Genomic DNA, 15,466 nt, shown 5'->3' with positions numbered 1-15,466 from the left:
AAATAAAAACATCTTCAAGAACATGTCAAATTAGCTAAACTATTAATCCAAGAAATTTAATTTTAATATTATATAATACATAATAAATAATAGATTGTAAATTTATATATTTGACTTTTACTTTTTTTTTTTTTGCTTTTGGTTTTAAACTTTTAATGCTCAAATTCGAGAAGATAGAGAAATAATTTAGCTTCTCTGTTAATTAATCAGTAAACAATAACTTGTTAATTAGGGAAAGAAACGGTTAATCACATATAGAATGCTATTATTGATTTTAAATCTTTTAAATAAAAAGGAAAGATGCGATATTAGGATTATGATTTATGAGAGTCAAGGGATTAAGTCAAAGAGGGGATCAGGGGAATCTTCTTTGTTCATAAAAACCTAAAAAAGTGACAACGTGACAAATCAAAAAGAAAAAAAAAAAAAAAAAGAGGAGAAGAGCAACGCGTCTTTTCTCCACACAAACACAACCTTCTCTCTCTCGCTTGCGCTCTCTCTCTCTCACACACACTGACACACACACTAACTCTCGAGATTTTCACATTTTTCAGCTAAAATTACCATTAATGCCCCTCCACAAAATCTGCGAGAACCAACACTGGACTCTGTCATGTGGTTGTGGTGGTGCTGCTAGTAATCTGTGACGGATTCACAGATCTCAATCCAATCCCCAATGGCGTGAAACTGGAGCACGTGTGCGCCACCTCCCCATCCTCGTTTTCTGATTATACCTTTTTTAACCGATTCCTTCCAAAAGCGAATACGACAAGGGACAACGTGGGAAGATGTCGGAGCTCGGAGGCGGCAACTGTTTTCCGCGTCTCTTGCTCGGTGTCAATGTCGGTCTTGCCCTTGTTGAAGGAATCGTTGCTTTCGTTGCGTTGTTTCAGGTTCCTCTCCTCTTTCTTTCATGTTTCAATTCGCGCCGGCATTGCTTTTCGGATATGAAATTGGTTCGTACATTTGCAAATTTTAGGGGTTTTTTTAGTGTCGTGCACAATTTGAGGGCTGTTTTGGTGGGGAAACGGGAATTGAAAAATAACGATGAAAAGAGGATGGGTGATTGGCGTAATTTGAAAAATTGGGGAATTTGTGAGAAGATATTCAGATTTCGAAACTTGCATTTTGAATTTTGATATTTTTAGCTGTTATATTGTTTTATCCCTAAACTGTAGCCTACTTTTTTTTCCTTGCCCTAGGAAAATGTTTTCTATATATGAATTCGGTAGCTTCATTAGCATCAATTAATATAGAAGAATTAGCATGGGATATATGATGTTATCATTAAGCAGTGAGTTCTGTTACCATGGTACGATTATGCAGGTTTTAGGGCATGATTCAGATTTTAATAACGTAGAAGTTTACTTTTGTAATTGCTCTTGATCATCATACGGTTTAAGAATTCGGCTAGTGTACCTTAACGTTGAGACATTAAGCTCTTGTATGCAAGAGTGTGCTGCACTGTAGTTCTTTGCCTTTACTTACTGTCTGTTTTTCTGCCTATGGAATCTCAGTTGCTTAGGATTCACTTGCGTAATCAAGAGCTTGGCTGGACTCGACAAAAAGTAAGTACATTATGCAAGCTATTATGTCAGAGATTGCTACAGTAGTCAGTAGGCCAGTGTTTTTTTTAACAGAATCTACCAATTTGAGTGTTTTCAACATGTAATAAGTGAATGAGTACCATTTACTGGTTAGTACTGTAGTACACTGCAGATTAGGTATAGCAATGGTGTTTGAATTATGTCCTTACTATATACCAGTTTCCAAAATGTGAAAGGGTTTAGTACACTGCATGGGGATATTAATCAATGATCCTTTATTTTTATTGTAAAGATCAGAAAATGCTTTTTTGATGCCAATCTCTGCTTTCAGGTTCACTAATTATTACTTGCTGCTATTATTTATGATTAACAGCTTCTGTATATATATTTTAGTTTCTCATGCTATGTAAATATGATGGGTTGCAGGTGTTTCATGTATTGATTGGCTCCTCTAATCTGGGTTAGTTGTATTTTAATTTTGTAGCTCAAATCTATTTAATACGTGCTTAACCTATTTTCTTGCACCTTGGTTTTATGCAGACATGATAACTTCTGGACATTATTTTGAAAAATAATGCTTTCCTGAATAAATTGTGAGCTAGCAATATTTCATATTTTATCCCAGCTGTTTTATCCTGATTCCATCAGTATTAAATTTCAGGTTACTTTGTTTACTTGGTGTTGGCACTTTTTGCTGCTTGCAATGGATGGAGATGCTGGTCAGACTCTTGTGGTTTTATCTTTATGGGTATGACCCCATTCTCTACTGACTAGACATCTACAATGAGTTCATATCCTTGATTAAAATGTTTGAAGTTTGAAATGTTGAAAATTGTTTTGCAGCTTTCCCCAAAATACTTTTTTTTGCAGCATTTCTTCTTCTTTTATCCTTCTGGTATGTAATCTTGCTTATTTTGGTGATGTTCGAATTTTTATACTTGAATATGCATGATGACTCACTAGAAGTGTTTGCTAGAGTAATTTTATATATAGCAAATATTTACAGTCTCTCTTAAGTGGTCTTTACTGTTATCTCTTATTTTTATTAACCTCTGTCAATGATTAGTTCCTTTTTACTTACTTCTCTTCTTTTGCTTTCCCTCTTTACAACTGTACTATTGATATATTGTTCTCTTTTATGGGAGCAATTCTCAGGCTTCATTAGTCGTTATTCACAAACAAGAATGCATCTTTTAGGAGTGGCATTAAATATTCGGTTTGGTGTTCTAGGATTTGCCAAGAACTTGTTTTTTGAGAATTTGCGAGTCAAATATATATTTGTCCTGAAATTGGTACTTCAAACCACTTACTATTCTGCCTTAACTATTTAAGAGTGATTCATGGTGGTAAAAGAGGGGTGTGTATGTGGGGGGATTGAGTCCTTTTGGGTGTTTTACTGTTTTTAGCTTCTAAGGTGGTTCTAGGTTGCATGTCCCCTTTTGTGCATGTATTACTATTATCTGATTATCCTTCATATTATTTTAACCTACTTTGTTCTCATTTCTGCCAATTATGAACTACTTTATGTTGTTACACTTGGGTTTCCCTTTGCAGGGTCGACCTTTGCCATCAGCCTGATGATGATGATGACTATGAAGGAAGTTTTATTGAAGAAGCTTTGTTAGAAAAAACTTCACATGCAAATTTAGCAAACATAGATAGCCATAGAAAGTGTTTTCCTGTTCGTCTTTCTCGTATTGGATATCGGCAAAAGCTTGTTATTTTGGTATGTGAAATTTCTTCTTTGAGTTTCTTCTCATGTAGTTATGCTTTATTCATTTTGTGGCATCACATTACCTGTTTCATTTGACAGTTATCTAATTATTTATTCTTTTCTGAATCATTTCCATTAATTTATTCTTCAGGTTACCTTGCTACTTTTCATCATCATGATGGCATTTGCTGTAATAATCTGGATTGGCCTAGGAGAAAATCCCATTGATTCTGAAGTGGCTTCTCGAGTATGTAAACAGTTATTTCAGTATTGTTTTATTATTTACCATGCCATGCAGTCATGCACCAGCTTTTGATAATATTAGTGTCATTGTGATAACTGACTTTTTTTTATGTTAATCATTGTTGCTATTCTTTTTCCTTGAATATAAACGAGTTCTTTTTATTTTTATTTATTTTTAAAAGCAAGTCTAAGCTTACGCTCTTAGTATGAAGCTTCTATTTATTTTGAGTTGATACCAAACTCGAAAGATATTGAAGGACCCTTTTTGCTTAAGTAATGAGGACAAAGAAATTATTGATGAAGCACAGCCACCCAACCTCTTAGCATATTTGCAAGAGGATGTGTGGAACCTTGTTAGAAGATTGTACATCCATATTGTAGATTCTTTTTCCTTTCAAAATATAGCAGGTTTTAGATAGGAATAATGGAGGTTTTCCCCAAAGTTTGCTGTCTGAAACGAATGAAAAAATTTGTGCTGTTTATTGATAGGATGATGATGAAATTATGATGCTCCTTTAATATATTTTAGGGAAATTATGATGCTCTGATACCAGTTGTTACACTGGAATTTATTTTAAGGGAAATATAGAAATAAAATAGAATAGTAAAGACAACAGAGGAACTTTGAGACTCCTCTTCTCTCCTAGCCTAGGCCTTTCCAAATCTTTTCCTACCTCTCACCTAATCAGCTCCTCCTTTTATTGCCTTCCCTCAAATTAATTATCATAATTAGCATTCAACTCCTACGATTACGCCTCCCTGATGCTCTCATCTGACTAATCCAATCATCAATTATTGTCACTTATGATTACACATTTCTCCTGCCCTATTATCCCTCCCTTTTCTTTATTGCTTCTTCTAGAATAATGATAAGGTAAAGGGATTATTTTCTTCCCTTTTTTGGCTGCCTTTGCTGCTGAGTCAGCATTCTCTCTCTCTCCAGGGTATGTAACAGTTTAGTTGATGGAGGTAGTATTAGGTTTGGTGAAGCTGCTGGACAAGTGGTGCTTAGTTATTGGTACATATGTGAAATTAGCTTAGGGCACTGAGCTGTCACTGTTATTCAGATGTGTGATATTCTCTTCTTTAAATTTGAAAGTTTTCATGAATCATGCATGCTCCCATAGTTTAGTCTTTCAAAATGTTTCAAGCATGGTTTAAATGACTATAAAGATCATGCAGGTATACTTGGATCTTTCTGCTATTGCAATGGTTTTGTTGGGAGCAGCTTTAGCATGTTATGGTGAGCTTCTTCTATTCAAGCTTTTTTCCATTCTAAAATTTTGTACATTTGGCATTGATTGGTACTTGAGTAGATGTTCTACTTTTTTTGTCCCGTGTAAATATATTTCATTGATTATCTATCAGGCTCATTGCTTAGCATTTGTGTAACTGCATTATGCAATATTGAAAAGATTTATGAATAAAATATGTTAATAAAACACCTGCTTTTTATGGTGACATGATAAGTTCTCTGTTTTGACCTTTTTTTTCAAAAAAAAAAAAAAAGCTGTACACTCTCTTACCACTATGTAATTGTAAAATAGGAATCTTGGGAAGTAACTAGATGATAAAGATTAAACCATGTACAATACTACGGTACTTCCTACAGATCTGGCCGAATTGCACATGGATGATCACATGGCATTGACATAGTAAACATGTGTAAGCCATAGTTTGTTAGGTACATCTAATGGAAGAGCAATATCTGAAATTTTGGATGAGTTTGTAGTTTCAAAATGTGTATTATATATTTTGGATGAGTTTTGGTAGCTAGTGAGATGCCTACTTTTGTAGACACAGTCTAATTTATTACCTTTTATAAATTATAAATAAATATATATACAGGAATCCTATTGTACTTGAAGATGAGAAAAGTTAGAGCTGAGCAACCTTCATCTGAAATGTGGAAGGTACTATGTTTGCTGTTTCTGCTGGAGTATTAGAAATATGCAACCTTTCTTTTTTATCTTTTTATCATTCTAACTTCTTCTTTTGGTTCCAAAAATGGTGTGGTGGGTCTGCCAGCGAATAGCACCCATAGCTTGAAGCGCACTTTATTTACTTCTTGATCTGTTGCATGCATACAATCTAATGACTTATGCTGTCATTCATGTTTGTGCATTAAATTTAAATAATAGATTATTGATGTATTCTGTTTCTCAGGTTGCAGGTTTAACTATTGTATCTGTACTGTGCTTCGTATCAAGTTCCTGTGTAGAGCTTTTAACTGATATTCCTGTATGTATGAATAAATGGTTCCGAGTGTTATTCTATGTCCTTTTTTCTTTTTGATAGGTTAATGATTTCCTTAACTTTTTCTATTGCAGTTACTGTATCACTGGCACCAGTGGCCTTTGAATGATATTTACGCCTCTCTTCTACTTGTTTTGTATTATTTCGTTGGTATGTGCTGTTTATTAGTTCTCATGGCTCATTTACTGGAATCTACTATTGATGCCCTTTCACAGTTTCATACTCTCATGAGAGTGATAATTGTGAAAATATTTTTCATGGTCTATGTTTTCCCTTCAACTTTTAGTTGAGTTTACAATTGGTAATCGCCTTCTGAAATGAATTTCATATCTCCTGTAAATCTGAAGCTTTCACTTCTCCCAGGTTCATCACTACCATCAGCAGTGGTACTGTGGGTAATGAGAGAATTGCCACCTGCAGAAGCTTCTAATGTACAGGAAGAATCAAGAACATTAACTTTTGTTGCTGATAGTTCAGTTGCTACTCATAATCCTCAGCGCTGGACTACAACAACTAGCATGCAGAATCAGGTACTATATCATGTAACTTAACCGTTTGTGCTCAGACTAAGTTATACTTGCATTATTCAGTCATTAATTTGTGATATAATGATGGACTCTCCCAATCTTCCCTATTTTTACCCCATGTCTTTACCTTTATCAATACAGAGAGTTCTGTTAAACATTGCATGATCCCATCCATTCAAAAATCTTTTATAATTACAAATATGTTGATATTAGAAAGGCAATGGATGAGATCATGTCAGATTTAGTTTGTAAGGTTCATGGGGAGCACAATCCCGTGATAACATAACTCAGAATTTTATTTATTTTATTCTTCAAATGGAATAAACTAAACTGACTATTAGAAGTTAAATATTCACAACCATATTGTTTCTGAATAGTGTGGATGGAAGGTGTATTTAAGTGATGATCAAGCATAAATAAAGAAATGGTGCATCTATCCAAGAATAATAATAAGGACAATTTTTAGTGAACCAGTATGGTTCACATGCTGCTAGTATGATGTTTCCTATATAGATTTTATTTTTGGTACTCCTATCCATGGTTTTTGTTGTTTTTATCATTAGTACCTCTATATCAGTTATGGTTCTGACTCCTTAAGCTAGCTCTGTTTTAGGTTACTTCAACTATTTCCAATTTATATGGGTTTTTATCGTTTTATTTGTTTCCAGGTAGTCTCTGTTTCAGACTTAAGTCCTACATGAAGAACTGTGTAGTAATATAAGCCGTGTTATTTTTGCAGGCATCTAGAGCGAGCCCTATATGAATATATGATCGATGTCATAACATTTTCAAATACATATCTTGTTCGGATGGACTTTTGGGCACACTCTTGAAATTTCTCAAGAATGTCAAACCCTGAAGATGCAAATGAGATAAAACAAAGCAGGCAGGTGCAAGTGCTCTAGGGCATCGAGATCTACGTTCCCACTGTATTTACATTCTAAATATAAATGTAAATATCAGCAATTTGATATATGAAAATTCCCTTCCTTCCTACTATACAAATTTTGGAATGCTAATGAATGTGTCATTGTTTTTGGGTTCTTTTTGGAAATACTCTTGTCCGATGTTAATAACACACTTGCAAAGTGAACATGTTCATCCACCCCGGTTTCTCGCTGAATCAATTTCTCTGTCACCCGACTAACTCCGGTAACTGGCTAGGACAAGTTATGTGGCTCGCGTTCACATGTGTTCTTGTTTGTCAAAACGTTAACAAGTGTTTTCTTAAAGTGTTTCTTAGCAAAATTCTAGAATAATATGCAGCTCGAGTCACAAACCACATATTTACATCAAGCCTAGTGAATTTTGATTGGTTTGTTCTCAATAATGGTTTGGAATCTCAATGGATTCTTTTGTGATGACTGGACAAAAGATCAAAGTAAAGGAAGATAAAATATTTGCGCTGGTATAGAATTTTAGAACCCCAAAGGTCAAGCAACTAGATGGAGTGTGAATCACTGTGGGACCTAAAACTGCATGAAAATTACAAGGCGAGCAGCACTGAGAGAAAAGTATTCGTTGGTGCGCCACTAACACCATAAAATTGGGGGGGTCTTGGGGACAGTAACCCACAATCAATAAATGCATGACAGTGCTCTGTGACTGTTTCTTGAGAGTTAAGACCCATCAGGCCATCACCAAGAATAATAAAAATAAAGGGATGGCCAGAACATATATAACAAAAATAATGACAATGGCAACTTGGTCAAGGTGATGTTACGTTCAAGGTCAACAAAAACGTGGTCTCCCTTTCTTGGTATCTCGACCAAATCCACTGGAGAACACTTCAAAAAGTCAACTTCGAGAAGCATGCTTCAAATTGAGCATGCGTGTTAAATAAAATCCAATGCAAGAATGTAGTAGTGGAAGACAAGAAGATACAAGTGGCATAAAGGACAAGTATAAAGGAAACCAGAGCTCAATCACATAAAATAAAATTTACAGTACATTAAACAGCATAATAAAATGTCTGACAACCTGAATATCCATTCAAAACGGAAATAAACCAACATCACTGCCAAACATAATTTAAGTACAGTTCAGACAGTAATTTCTTACACACTGCCATTGAAATTTATTACTTTGCAAGACCATTCCAATGAGCGGGAATTAGGAAGGTGGCGAGAATGGAAAGGCCAACCGATATATTGAGGAAAGTTTAAATTTTGCCAGAATTTCATGATCAGGGTCCAACTCCAAATTGCTCCACTTCAACCTTAAGAGATTTGAGGTACTTAACAGCTTCATCTAAAACAGCAACTGCATCCATTTGGTTACCACCGCCGGGCACAATCCTTCTCAGCATATTCACCATTCTCTTCATCTCCTGTTGCTTTTTGTGGTCACCCCTAGTCCCGGCAGACTTCTCTAGACTCGATGACAACCTCTTCTTTGATGGTTTTGAGCAGTAACTCGAACAAGTATCTGATGTACTTTCATAGTTGTCGTGAGTCCTTGCTGTGCTGACTTCTTCCTCATCCATGCTGTCTTCTAGTTCATCATCCATTTCCAAGCTCAGCAATGCAGCAATGTCATTAGAATCCTCTTCAAACGGAGATGACAAATCTCTTTCAGGTTGATTGACTTTACCCTTTTCAAAATCCTGGGGGCAAGTAGCTTGAAAATCAAAACCAGGAGTATTAAACTTATATGTCACAGCAGGATGGAACATCATCCTGCTCTGTTGATTTGTTTGATCAAAGATAATGAAATTCCTTGGGCAGACCTCAGACGGCTGCAATTTAACTCTTCCAAAGGGCATCACCTGCCTCATACCTGGAGGCAAGGCTACATCAAGGGTAGAAGCGAGTGGGGCATTCATATAATTATCAACTGATTCACCTGCCACAGGAAGTGGCATCTTTCCTGGGATAAAATATTCATGAGTCTGCATAATGATACTTTTTCGCTCTCACTGAGCAGTGAGTGAGGCAGTGAGCGGTATTGGTTTGACCTTTGCAACTGGCAATTATTCTGTACCAAAGCTGGATGGAAGTTTCTAAAAGGAAAGCAAAAACTTAAAAATACTAGGTACTAAAGTGAGCCCATCTAACAACTTTCTTCAAATTAAAACTTTCATATCTTCTTCAGCCTTCAATGATGAAAATATGGAATCCAATATAATGTAGTCCCACCCCAAACCAATGGTATGTAATACTAGACTACGTAACAGGTTTAAGTAACTGACGGAAATACTCAGCCTGCAAAAGAAAATAGTGTTGTATGAACAATAAATAATACAGCCGCAACAGACTCCCTTTATTCCAATCAAATTGCAATCCAGAAATGGAGAAGAATATTTACCTGGAAAACTAGCATCAATTGATTGTATGCTATAACACCAACACACATTGTAATCTGCCCAACTTCCCTCACAGCTCGGTTTCTTTTGATCGATGGCGCAAAGTTCATTCTCAACCAACCCAACAGTTTTGATAGTTAAAGAAAAGAGAGTACTAATAAAAGGAGTTTCTCTACACCTAATGGAGCTTCACCTACAACATAAGGAAAATATATTAGAACATCGGACATAAAGAGAAAGCCCCATATACAAGATGACATGAAAAGAGCAAAACAATAGCAGTGTTGTTCAGTATATTGCTTCATATACAGTAACTTACAAACTTGCTTACACATTTCCACTTCGCGAACCAAGCAAAAATCATAGGAAAAAACATATGGTAATAAATGCATTTTCTTTACATCAGAATTTATAGAATTATAGCCTGGGTTAAAAGGGAAACATTTATAAAATAAATGGCAGCACAAAATAGCTAACCTCAGCTAAATAAATTACAGAATCACACGAAAAAACACCACCAAGCGAACACACTTCCTGTTGTAAGGCACAAACAAAGAAACCCACGGCATCTTGATTCAGCTTGACTCCAGCTTAGCAGAAAATTCAAACTCAAACCTCAGACCTGAAAATGTTAAAGTATGGCTTCAATGTAAATGAAAAAGACTACTATGCACAACAGAGAACTAAGAAGCAAGAACCATAAAAAGGAACATGATTTATCCCATTCTGATTGAGAAAGATTCATAAACTCTACATATTAAACAAAACAATAAAAACAAAGCAGCTGAAACACCCCTCAGAACCAATCATAATTCTAATCTAAAGCTCAAAACCCATTATTTTAAAAGCATACCAAATGCACTAAACTGTATTGTTGCAGCCAGCTACACAGCAAGGCTCCGAACTTTGTAATAAAAAACATAAAACAGTACCAAGTCAATTTTACAAAGAAATCCCTAGCAATCAATAATCCCTAGCCAAGCAGGTTATTTTTTCTGAATTAAAAAAAGAACACATTTTAAGAAACAGATCTTCAAACTAACATCAGTCCAGCTCAAAGCAAGCAGAAAAAACTTTCCCTTTCTGAGAATTTGATAATTTTGAATGCAACAATTTGGGGTAAATAAATCAGCGAGAGAACAAGAGCTTACTTAGGGTTTATGAAGGAGGGGAGGATCAGAAAGAGAGTTGAAGAACGTGAATATAATATTTGGGCCTGTGTTTGGAGATGGGGAGCACTGAGCACTCGCAAGATTTGATTTTGAAGGGAGTGATGAGAGAGAGAGAGGAGTCAAACATGGAGAATCTGGGCCGTTGGATTGGATCAGAATGGGTCTCGGAAATGCACTTCCGTTCATCGCGGGTGAAATTCTGACCGTTGGATTAGAGCACGCGTGAAGAAGGGTGTGGGCCCCGTGAGGTTTGACAAATGCAATATATAAACTAGAATGGAGTAATAATAAATTCAAATAAATACTTAACTGCAGTTAAGTTAAGAGTTAAGATTTCTGAGTTCTGAATTGCTAACCCCAAGAGCTACTTTATTCAGGTGTGTTTGGGTGGGCAAAAAATATATATACTAAAGATTAATAGTATTTCAATCATAATTATTTATCTTTCATATAATGATTCTACAAGAACTAATTCCTATTCATATCTCCATATGTTATGTATCAAAATTGATTTTGAGTTAATTTTTTTTTTGGTGACATTTTGAGTTAATTTGTTTTATCAATAATAGTTTTGCTTTCTAAAATCACCACATAAGAGATAAATTAATTAAATGACTCTATTTATACTATTAATACATTAAAATTATTTTTCTTTACAACAGGTACATAAAGTTAGAACATTTGATAAAATAATATAATTTGTCAAAATCATAAAATAAAGAGTTATGATATGCCTACCTAACATGTCACTAGGTTGGGCAAACAAGGGTTGGACAACAACAATAAAGCTAGCTACAAAACATTTTTCTTCTATTAATGGATAAGGTGTTTTTTGGTAACAAAGAATCATGTAGTGTATTGTATATCATTTGTCCTATAGTTATTTTACTTGAACTTAAAATATTATATATAATATATATAACTATCAATATTACACATAATATTTGTTTTTTTTCATTTGTTCACCAACCACATGCATTATAGTGAAATCAATATAGCCAAACTTCCCTAGATTAGCACAGTGATAGTGTCTTAGATTCACTTGAAGATTATAACTTTATAAATGCAGTCGACATATACATTATATAATGTGGGGTCCCAGCAATTATTAACGAAGAAAATTTAGAAAGAATTTGCTATTGTAAAGTTATAGATAGATAGATAAATATGATTTATAATGGTTGGGTCATTGATGAATATAATGATGACCATGATGCCATAGTTAACTATCAAAATAGCAATCCCCTTTCGTGTGGTTCTATAAACAGATTAATCGCAATGATGCATGATCCGTGACTCTGTTTGGGGTAAAACTCTTAATTGTATTGCATAGCCCATTGATTACTTTTTATAGAAATATTTTGCATACTCTTACCACATATTTTAGGAAAACTTTTTTTTTTTTTTTACTAAAGATAGGAGACTCGAACCCGCAACCTCTTAATTGAGTATGGAAAGACTATGCCATTTGAGCTATTACTTATTGGCATATTTTAGGAAAACTTTAAAAGAGAGAATTATAGAAAAAATATATAATTAAGATCTACCATAAAAATTTATCGAAATACCGTGCATTGGTATACTTAAAAGGTTTCCATATTTTATATATGCTTTATATGTGTATTATAAAGATTTATATTTATTGATGCATTGTGAATTATGAGTTTATTTTTATGCACTGATTGTGTAAAGCATTCTACACATTCATACAATTACATCTTTTTTTTTATATAATTATTTATGCGATTAATGTAAAAAATAATTATTTTTATTGATATGATATTACGTAATTGGGTGCATATGTAAAACTATTTTACACTGATAGTGCATCAAAATTAAATTCTATGAATTGTATATAAAAGTAAAAATGAAACAATTTATATTTTCTTAAAAAATTAATTTTAATACATATATAAAAATAGTTTTATATGTACATTTAATTATGCAAAGTTATGTCAATAAAAATAACTATTTTTTATATTGATAATATGAATAATTATTTAAAAAAATATAATTAAATGACTGTATTAATAAAAATATAAAAAAGAAAAAGTATAAAAAAGAGTACATCAAAATTAAAAACATGTCTTAAATATGTTTAAGAAAAAAAGAACTTGTACTATGAGTAATCGATTTTGTTCTATAAAGTACGAACACTTTTTTTATTTGTCGTGTTCCTGTATTGGACACACATTGATATTCGTCCGACATGCATGTTTTCTGTATCCAATCATGTTTTAATAAAAAATAAAAAAAATTTCGGATGACACACTTAAATACCATCATTTGTCAGCGTGTCCAATTTTATTCTTAACATGTATTCTTAAAATTAGTTTAGAAATAGTATATATTATTAATTATTAAAAAAAATATATTTTAAATACTTTATATATTTGAAAAATATTAAAAATAATTAAAAAGTTAATTTATATTTTAATATCAATAAAATACTAAAATATCATTACAATTTATCTAAAACATACTTTATATTTTATATATATACCATATTTTCGCATTTTATAAAAATTTTAAATTCGCGTATCTCGTATCGGATCATATCCCGACATCCCGTATCCGTGTCAGTGTCCATGCTTCATAGATTTCTGCTGCAACAAATTGAAGTCAATATCTGACTAGGCAAAGCAACATATTAGTTCTTGTATTTAGCAATTTGTCTGCCACATACACCAAACTTGGAATCAAAGATACATAGATGTATATAAAATTATAAATGTCATCAAGTTCATCCTCCTCAAATTCCAAGAGAATTGACAATCTATCTGTCCACAATTTACTGCTGGAAATTATCAGCTAGTTGACATTGTTTTCAAGTATTTCAGATCTATTATCTCAATTTTGTTAGTTGTCAAACAGTCCAAACTACTGAAAGTGGCTATGTTGGATTATGCTGCATTTTCACAAAAATGTCAAGAAGCAGTATTTATTTCATTTTGTTGTTTTCTTTTTGGCTTTTTCAAAAGGTTCAATTGATATTGAAGTATTTTATTGAGTGATGTTCCCGTTTGGAGAACAAAGATACATACGTTACATGTAAAAGTGTCACCACCACTTCGTTTCATCTGAAGACATTGTCCATGTATCTCTACTAACTGTTAATCGACATTTATGTTGCAATTACTTCATTAAATTGCTATTATAATTAGCGGATCAAATTATAACATCCAACATTGGGCATTTGGTCTAGTGGTATGATTCTCGCTTAGGGTGCGAGAGGTCCCGAGTTCAATTCTCGGAATGCCCCCATTTTACTTCTATTTTACCGCTTCAGATGAACTCGACAGAAATTCCATGACGTTGCAATAATTGTTAATTCTAAGCATGTATTGCAGAATTCAAAGAACACGCCCCTCTTGTTTTAATTTTTAAATTCCTATATAAATTAATAAATGTCTTGTGTAAGTCTCATTTAAAAGTTATATGATAGAGGATTATATTTATGTTTTGTCAATTAAAAAAATTTGATTTAAGAAAAATCACTTCCGCAATAACATAACAAAAGATTTTGTTTTTGGTTGTTCTTTTATAAGTCTAAAATACTTATGACTTATCTACTGTATATAATTAAGATAAAAAAATTTAATATATAAATTTTTATTTTAAAAATATCTTTTATTATGTATATCTATAAACAAATAAAAAAATACCTTTTACTATTTATAATATTCAAACTCATAATTGTTTGACTAATTTTATTTTTTAATCCTTTATATATTCAGATAAATAAAAGGTTAAATATACTATCATTTTATTAGTGTTATGATTTTTTATAAATAGTTTTGTATTTTTATGTTAGATTTATTATAAGAAAATGTATTCTAATTTTACCATCTAATGAAACATATTTTAATAGATAAATTTAAATTTTGTTAAATTATTTAAAAAACTACAAACTACTAGTTTTATTAGTTCTTACTTCTTTGTTTGTCCTATTCCTATTCTTATTTAAGAAAATGTAAGAACTGACTTTTATTGGTCAGTGCTATAGCATGTTTTTTATTTTAGTTTTTAAAAAAAATTTCCTTATCGGTGCTGTAGATCGAAATTTATTATTTTTTTTTTTTTGTATACAAAATGCCACATAACACCCAAAACAAAAAAATTACAAAACAGAAATTAATCGGGGTAAGGTAGTCCCTCTACAATTATCAGTTAAGATGCTCCTAAGTTTAGTATTTGGTTGATCAATGAAATGATATCCTGGTTCAGTAAATAAGCTTTTATTTGCCATGGAGTCTGCTCCTCTATTTCCTTCTCTGTAATTATGTACCAGTTTAGTTTGTCATTTTCTCTGGAGGAACTCCACTATTTTTCTCACTATTGCATCTGGGTGTTTATTGGAATTTGTTGCTCCTTTTATCACGTCCACCACCGCTTTGGAATCTACTTCTAGAATGATTTTTCTCAATCCCAATTTCTATGCTGTTTTGAGTCCATAATAAACCCCCCATAACTCTGCATAGTAAGCTGTACAATAACCAATATTTGCAACAAAACCTGCAATCCATCTACCTTGATAATTACGAATTAAACCTCCGCATCCAGCCATTCCAGGATTTCCCTTTGCAGCTCCATCTGTATTGACTTTCATCCAATCCTCAGGTGGACATTCCCAGCATATATTTGTTTCAATTTTGTTTTGCCCCTGACCCTCCTTCTTGAAAGCTTCCTGGAGTAGTTTCACC

The 15,466-nt window shown here is 33.1% G+C and overlaps 2 protein-coding genes and 1 non-coding gene across 3 annotated transcripts; 2 read left to right on the top strand and 1 right to left on the bottom strand.

The window, feature by feature from the left end:
• Window positions 1–246: 246 nt before the first annotated feature.
• On the top strand, window positions 247–7,392 carry LOC112734586 (tobamovirus multiplication protein 1). Its single transcript, XM_072233692.1, has 13 exons — window positions 247–893; window positions 1,518–1,568; window positions 1,974–2,007; window positions 2,209–2,295; window positions 2,391–2,442; window positions 3,102–3,273; window positions 3,413–3,508; window positions 4,687–4,747; window positions 5,353–5,417; window positions 5,671–5,745; window positions 5,835–5,910; window positions 6,124–6,290; window positions 7,027–7,392. The coding sequence occupies exons 1-13, from the start codon at window positions 789–791 to the stop codon at window positions 7,048–7,050; spliced, it is 1,065 nt and encodes a 354-aa protein (XP_072089793.1). The 5' UTR covers window positions 247–788; the 3' UTR covers window positions 7,051–7,392.
• Window positions 7,393–8,192: 800 nt separating this feature from the next.
• Window positions 8,193–10,880, bottom strand: LOC112734585 (transcription factor bHLH144). Its single transcript, XM_072233693.1, has 4 exons — window positions 10,743–10,880; window positions 10,069–10,213; window positions 9,594–9,784; window positions 8,193–9,198 (listed from the first exon to the last, which is right to left on the bottom strand). The coding sequence occupies exons 3-4, from the start codon at window positions 9,699–9,701 to the stop codon at window positions 8,473–8,475; spliced, it is 834 nt and encodes a 277-aa protein (XP_072089794.1). The 5' UTR covers window positions 9,702–9,784; window positions 10,069–10,213; window positions 10,743–10,880; the 3' UTR covers window positions 8,193–8,472.
• A 3,073-nt stretch (window positions 10,881–13,953) lies between these two features.
• Window positions 13,954–14,025, top strand: TRNAP-AGG (transfer RNA proline (anticodon AGG)). Its single transcript has one exon. It is a non-coding gene; the product is annotated as a tRNA-Pro (tRNA).
• Window positions 14,026–15,466: the final 1,441 nt, after the last annotated feature.

This window comes from Arachis hypogaea, chromosome 3 (assembly GCF_003086295.3).
Source record: "Arachis hypogaea cultivar Tifrunner chromosome 3, arahy.Tifrunner.gnm2.J5K5, whole genome shotgun sequence".
Lineage (NCBI taxonomy): Eukaryota > Viridiplantae > Streptophyta > Magnoliopsida > Fabales > Fabaceae > Arachis > Arachis hypogaea.
This window is presented reverse-complemented; position numbering and strand designations above follow the sequence as displayed.

Bases quoted from the DNA above. Each gene is read 5' to 3' on its own strand.
- LOC112734585 (XM_072233693.1), bottom strand. From the start codon at position 9,701: ATGAACTTTGCGCCATCGATCAAAAGAAACCGAGCTGTGAGGGAAGTT. The intron at 9,199-9,593 runs GTAAATATTCTT...GCTCAGTGAGAG, and splicing joins AATTGATGCTAGTTTTCCAG to CGAAAAAGTATCATTATGCA.
- LOC112734586 (XM_072233692.1), top strand. From the start codon at position 789: ATGTCGGAGCTCGGAGGCGGCAACTGTTTTCCGCGTCTCTTGCTCGGT. The intron at 2,296-2,390 runs GTATGACCCCAT...ATTGTTTTGCAG, and splicing joins TTGTGGTTTTATCTTTATGG to CTTTCCCCAAAATACTTTTT. The intron at 5,418-5,670 runs GTACTATGTTTG...TCTGTTTCTCAG, and splicing joins CTTCATCTGAAATGTGGAAG to GTTGCAGGTTTAACTATTGT.